The sequence below is a fragment of the Wolffia australiana genome, chromosome 2, assembly GCF_029677425.1.
Source record: "Wolffia australiana isolate 7733 chromosome 2, ASM2967742v1".
In the NCBI taxonomy this organism is placed as follows: domain Eukaryota; kingdom Viridiplantae; phylum Streptophyta; class Magnoliopsida; order Alismatales; family Araceae; genus Wolffia; species Wolffia australiana.
In genome coordinates this window covers 6,487,450-6,493,129 of record NC_135836.1, presented here as the reverse complement: position 1 = coordinate 6,493,129, position 5,680 = coordinate 6,487,450, and the positions used below count along the sequence as shown (strand labels likewise).

The window sequence follows — 5,680 nt, the reverse complement described above, 5'->3', positions numbered from 1 at the left end:
AGGGAAATATAGGGGAGAGAGACTCAGAGGAGCATATCTCCAATCACTTTTGGGCGTCGTCCATTTGTGTGCGCAAATTATATCAGAGACTTTTGTGCAAAATCTCGGCCGTCATGGCGAAATCTCGGCCGTCGGAAAGCTTAAATATAATGATTATCAAGCTTTTGGCCATTTTTAAAGTTTTTAAAAATCAATGACGGCAGTCATCCGTGACGGCCATCCTGTCATGTCACCCGTCCAAGTCCCACTGTCACCATCGCATCACCGTCACCGTCGCAGGGCCCTTATTTCGTCACCGTCAAAGTCACGTCATCAGTCACCTTGCCGTCAACGTGTGACGTGACGAAGGACAGCTAGCGTTCCCTAGAACCATCCCTAACTGTTTTACCTCCTATCCCGGACTTTCTTATTTCCAATAACTTCATACCTCCACCTGTCACAACCAGATAACGAGGTGACGTAGAGCACCCATGGAGTAAACAGGGAAGAGAGATGGGAGCATCAATGTTGGGCTCATTGATCGAGAGCGCGCTGCCCTCCCTTCCTCTACCATCCAATTCTCGATCTAATGGTTTCTTAGCAGGGCGGCATCTACCCAGAGGGATGCGCAAGCCCCGCCCCCGTTCATCAGCCAGTATGCAGACTTCCCCTGCCTCTTTCGCTTTCGTTCTACGCTGTTTTTGAATCCCTGAAAGTTTCCTGACCAAAGCTCGCTTGGGAAGAGTAAACCGCAGATCGATGAACTCGTCCCCATTAGATCAGTTTCGAATTCGACGGTTCAGGTGTATCGAGATTGTGTGGTGGATTTCTTGGCCCTTAAACTCGCATCTTCTTCTGCTAATTATGTAGATTCATTTCTGAATTGCAATACGGTTTCATAGTTTTCCTTCGGTTTTTTCGACATTAAAGGCCCATCAATTATTCCAAGTCCAGTTAACTGCAATTTTATTTTAAGATTCCTCTCGATCCGTAAACGTTAGTAAATGTCAGAGATTCGTGATGAAGCTATTGTGAATACGAAAATGACAAATTTAAACGAATCTTCGAATCCACTTGACTAGTTTTTAGGTCCCAATTAGCCCACGTATCAATTAATGTCTTATAACGTGCTCTATTTTTTTTTTTCTTGTAAAGATACAAAGTCGATCTAATTTATTGCTCGGATCATCAGAACCACACATCTTTCCACCTATAATGTAGAAAATGTTCGGGGGAACGGTAAGAATCAAGATAAGTGATCGACATATGAATAATGAAGTTGTCGTGGAATACTATGGTGTTTCAATTATCCGGGGTGTAATGAAGATTGTTATATTTTTTCTTACGGCTTGAGCGCTTTTTACGAGAAAAGTACTTGTATGCTTTCTGAAAATGGCGTTATCGATTGATTAAATTGGCAGTGGCGGCTTTAGGTGATGATCCTATAAAAGAATGGATTCTTACCGAGGGTAAGGCAAGCCAAATCAGGAGAATAAGTCCCATCGGAGGTGGTTGTATCAGCCTCGCAAATCGTTATGATACAGATTGTGGGTCGTTCTTTGTAAAGACAAACAGGTATACAATTGAAATAAATTTATTTATTTATGAATGCGTCGCAGAAACAATAAGGGAGCCTCAGTATAGTTTTATGTTAGTATACTCTACGAAATTGAGACTAAGTCTGCATAAATAGACATTTATAACATACATCCAATTTATTCTCGGTGAAACTAACCCAAAAACAACTTTACGCAGTTTTCTATTGTTTTTTATTAATTTATCATGTTTTGTCTAGTCTATGGGCTCATCAATTGCTTGTGTAGTTATTCATATACTAGTTCTTCTTAAACTTCAATCTTGAATGCTTTATTTTAAAACGACAGGGGCATTGGACCGTCGATGTTTGAAGGGGAAGCACTGGGACTGAATGCAATGTACGAAACTAAAACGATTCGTGTTCCAAAACCATTTAAGGTATGAGTGCATGGCCAAAATGTCTATTTATGTATGCCATCCGGTATGCCATTTTGTAGACATTCCAAAACCATTTAAGGTATGCCATTTTGTAACGGATGCGCATGACTGAGAGGAGTAACAATCATGCCGTTTCTTATAATTACAGGTCGGAGAACTGCCAAGTGGAGGTTCCTTTATCATTATGGAGTTCATAGAATTCGGGCCTTCAAGGGGAGACCAAGTAATTCTTTTTTCCCATGAAAATTATTCGATAATTTAAATGATTAACCTTCTTAAGTTAACGCAGTCAATCCTGGGCAAAAGGCTAGCTGAGATGCATAAAGCTGGGAAATCAGACAAGGGATTTGGGTTTGATGTCAATAACACGATCGGCAGGTGAATGTGCTGATTGCGATGTTTCTCAAACCCACTTTTCATGATGTTTAATAAAGTTTCCTGTCATTTTGTCATGGGATTGATTCATATTTCAAAATTCTCATTGGCCGGGTTTATAAACAGCACTCCGCAGATAAATACTTGGTCTTCTGACTGGATCAAGTTCTACTCGGAACATCGACTGGGTTACCAATTGAAGCTGGCACTGGATCAATACGGAGACACAAGTATTTATGAAAAAGGTGTGTTCTTCAATCCCTCAACACAAGTTTTAAGATCTTCTCTTGTTGGGCCACAGAATAAAGAACAGATCTGGCAGATGCTCCATTGTAGATTCCATCAGAGAAAAGACTCATTTCATCTCTGTTTAATTTGTCATCAAATGTCCTGGTTATGTATGAACACATAATACTAGAAGTCCAAATCAACTGTGCTAAAAGCGATAATACAAGAAGTCCTGGTTATGCATGAACATATAATATGAGAAGTCCAAATCAGGTCAAAGACTCAGAGTTCCTCATCTATGGTTTTTGCTGGATTAAAGCGCTTATCAACTGTGATTAAATCTATATCTTATACCAAGGGCGCTACTTTTCATTTTAAGCAGGATGTTGTTCTTCAACACTTTTAACCGCATGGCAGGTCAGCGGCTAATCGAGAGCATGGAACCTCTTTTCGAGGGTGCAGTTCTAGAGCCCTGTTTGCTCCATGGGGACCTGTGGAGCGGCAACATTAGCAGAGACAACACCGGAGAGCCCGTCATTCTAGACCCGGCCTGTTACTGTGAGTTAACGACTTGACCTTCTTTCCCAAAGTTCTATGACTTACTAGATTGAATTTCACTTTCAGACGGCCACAACGAAGCAGAGTTTGGCATGTCCTGGTGCGCAGGCTTTGGCGGTTCCTTCTACAGCTCTTACTTTCAGGTCAGAGGAACAGACCCAGGAAAAAGAAAAAAAAAAACCCATTCTAGTTTGCGCCATTAGTTTTAGAAAAATAATCAACCATCTTGATTTGAATTCATCAGGTGATGCCCAAGCAACCGGGCTTTGACAAAAGGATGAACCTGTACACGCTGTACCATTACCTCAACCACTACAACCTCTTCGGCTCCGGCTACCGCCCCTCCGCCATGTCCATAATCGAAGACTACTTGAAGATGTTAAAAGCCTGACCTTTTATCGTATGATACAATATTTGCCGATCCCCAAGAACAAGAACTGATTCCCCGGGCTAAAAATGCCGGGAATTCTTCCAGACCCCATCAAAAAAGAGGAAAAAAAAAGGGAAGAAAACCCAAAATCAAGAAGAAACCTGACCTTCTTCTTCTTCTCGTGTTTATAGAGTCTTCCCAAATCGGCCATCGGCGGAGACTCTCTCAGGGCGGACGCCGCGAGGGTAGATGACTGCAGAGTCGACGCAGAGACCGCCCTTGGTGTGGGTGCAGTCAATCTGCATCATGGAGAATTTGACCCGGGTAGGCTTGTCCCAGCTCGCCACAGAGAAGCTCCCCACCTCGTAATGAACCCAGCTTCCAGCCTCCTCCAAGAAGCACTGCCTCTGAGCCCGCTGACCCGCCGAAGTTTCAAGCTGAAACTGCACCGGCTTCACGTCCCAGCCATGGACGTGCTCCGAGCTCCACACCCTCCTTCCAAAACTCTTCCCCGGCCTCCCCAAATGCAGCCTGAAGAAGAGACTATACTCCCCCGGCGGCAACCAGAACTCTATCTCCCCGTCCACCTCGAACCACCACGTCTGCTGAAGGTACGCCACCGTCTGGAACCTGCCCCCAATCCCATCATCATCAGAAGAACTCCTCACAAGATTTCAATCTTCATCTTCTTGTTCATCGATTCTGCCTACCTCGATTCCTCAGTCGGAATGTGGCTCCAGTACCGCCGATCGTCAATCCCCGTGATCGCCAACGCCTTGGCGGACACCGGAAGGCAGACTCCTCCCTTGTGCTTGTGCAGCCAGAAGACCTGTTCGAGGAGCCTGTCAGCGGCGGAAGAATTCTCCCAAGGGCTACGGAGAACGTACCTTAGCGCCCCCGTCGAAGGGGTTCGGCTTGGAGAGCCGCGCGTAGATCTCCTTCTTGCTGCGCGCGGTGGTTCTTCCGGCTTCGCCACCGCGGATCTTCTCCAGGAGATGAGGGTAATTCCTCGGGAGCTTCGACTCCCACACGAAGTCCGCCGACGCCGCGCCGCGAAATGCCCTGTTCAGGCGAGCGAGCTTGCAGATCTCCGGCGGATCGAGATTCATCAGCACCAGCGCCGCGCAATCTTCGGGGAGGTTGCCGAGCCCCGTCGCGCAACGAGGATCTGCGTCTTGGCCGAGAAGGCTTGAAGCCCCGGCGCCCATGCCCCAATTTCTGCCCTAATCGCCCAAATTCGCCTCGTTCTTCCGCAGATCGAAGGCGCGAGATCTGAAAATGTTGAATTCCCGGATGAAAATTGGATTGCTCTCTGTGATTTCTTCTCCAAATCTTCAAGGCCACACCCATCCGCCGATTCCCCCCCACGCTTCCTCGCTCTTCTCTTCCCCCTTCCGCTCGATTCAACGCTACCCGCGCACCGCCAAAAACCTGAAATTGAGAACAAGAGAAAATCTGTTGCCCATGCCGCTATTTATCAAATCCGGAGAGGAGATGATGAGACTGCGGGCTTGTCTCTCGTTGTTGTGGAATGTGGACTCAAAAACTACACGCCGAGAGGCGAGAGAGATAAATACAAAGACGGAAATACCCCTGCATTGTGCCTCTTATTACGGTCTCTTCATCCGGCTACAGAAGCCGCGTGGGAGACTTTCAACGGTGTCAATCGGACCTCCTTTGTTTGACCCTTCGGGAAGCGTGGAGGGGCAAAAATGGAATAAGTAAACGCCTCTCTGGAGCCTTCCACGCCTTCATCCTACGGCCTGGATTTATTCTGAGAGATCGCAATGGCGATGGCTTCGCCAGCTGGACGGCGCTGGCTGACGTGGAGGTACCTATCCCTGTACACTGACGTCATCGTTGTACGGCGTTTTGTGATGGAATAAAATAAAAAATTCCACGTGTGCGAAACTTTTTTTGTCTGCATGACAGTTAAGACAAAGTAATATGGTTACATTCACATTGATCCGCGCACCGATAAATATCTCTATGGCATTGATATTTTATACTCCCTGATTATGCATTTCCTCGAGCTATACTCCAGATCTCCAGAATTTGCATAAGAAAATTTGTAATTATATCCTCCATGGAGAGAATTTTGATTCACCTGCTCTAGGAGATTTGATCTTTCTTTCTCTCCGCATACTTGACAACTTGACACATCTTGCTACACATTTGAAATTGCCCCTACTTTGT

General features: G+C 45.7%; 2 protein-coding genes across 2 annotated transcripts; one reads left to right on the top strand and one right to left on the bottom strand.

The window, feature by feature from the left end:
• Nucleotides 1–431: 431 nt before the first annotated feature.
• LOC144716634 (Protein kinase superfamily protein) lies at nucleotides 432–3,535 on the top strand. Its single transcript, XM_078591814.1, has 9 exons — nucleotides 432–634; nucleotides 1,401–1,554; nucleotides 1,863–1,953; nucleotides 2,102–2,176; nucleotides 2,243–2,331; nucleotides 2,455–2,573; nucleotides 2,974–3,114; nucleotides 3,181–3,257; nucleotides 3,359–3,535. The coding sequence occupies exons 1-9, from the start codon at nucleotides 493–495 to the stop codon at nucleotides 3,503–3,505; spliced, it is 1,035 nt and encodes a 344-aa protein (XP_078447940.1). The 5' UTR covers nucleotides 432–492; the 3' UTR covers nucleotides 3,506–3,535.
• Nucleotides 3,492–4,692, bottom strand: LOC144716635 (F-box protein PP2-A13-like). The gene is made up of 3 exons (XM_078591815.1): nucleotides 4,372–4,692; nucleotides 4,195–4,313; nucleotides 3,492–4,114 (listed from the first exon to the last, which is right to left on the bottom strand). The coding sequence occupies exons 1-3, from the start codon at nucleotides 4,690–4,692 to the stop codon at nucleotides 3,670–3,672; spliced, it is 885 nt and encodes a 294-aa protein (XP_078447941.1). The 3' UTR covers nucleotides 3,492–3,669.
• Nucleotides 4,693–5,680: the final 988 nt, after the last annotated feature.

Bases quoted from the DNA above. Each gene is read 5' to 3' on its own strand.
- LOC144716634 (XM_078591814.1), top strand. From the start codon at position 493: ATGGGAGCATCAATGTTGGGCTCATTGATCGAGAGCGCGCTGCCCTCC. The intron at 2,177-2,242 runs GTAATTCTTTTT...AAGTTAACGCAG, and splicing joins GGCCTTCAAGGGGAGACCAA to TCAATCCTGGGCAAAAGGCT. The intron at 3,115-3,180 runs GTGAGTTAACGA...TTTCACTTTCAG, and splicing joins TCTAGACCCGGCCTGTTACT to ACGGCCACAACGAAGCAGAG.
- LOC144716635 (XM_078591815.1), bottom strand. From the start codon at position 4,692: ATGGGCGCCGGGGCTTCAAGCCTTCTCGGCCAAGACGCAGATCCTCGT. The intron at 4,314-4,371 runs GTACGTTCTCCG...CTCCTCGAACAG, and splicing joins CCTTCGACGGGGGCGCTAAG to GTCTTCTGGCTGCACAAGCA. The intron at 4,115-4,194 runs GTAGGCAGAATC...GATTGGGGGCAG, and splicing joins ATTCCGACTGAGGAATCGAG to GTTCCAGACGGTGGCGTACC.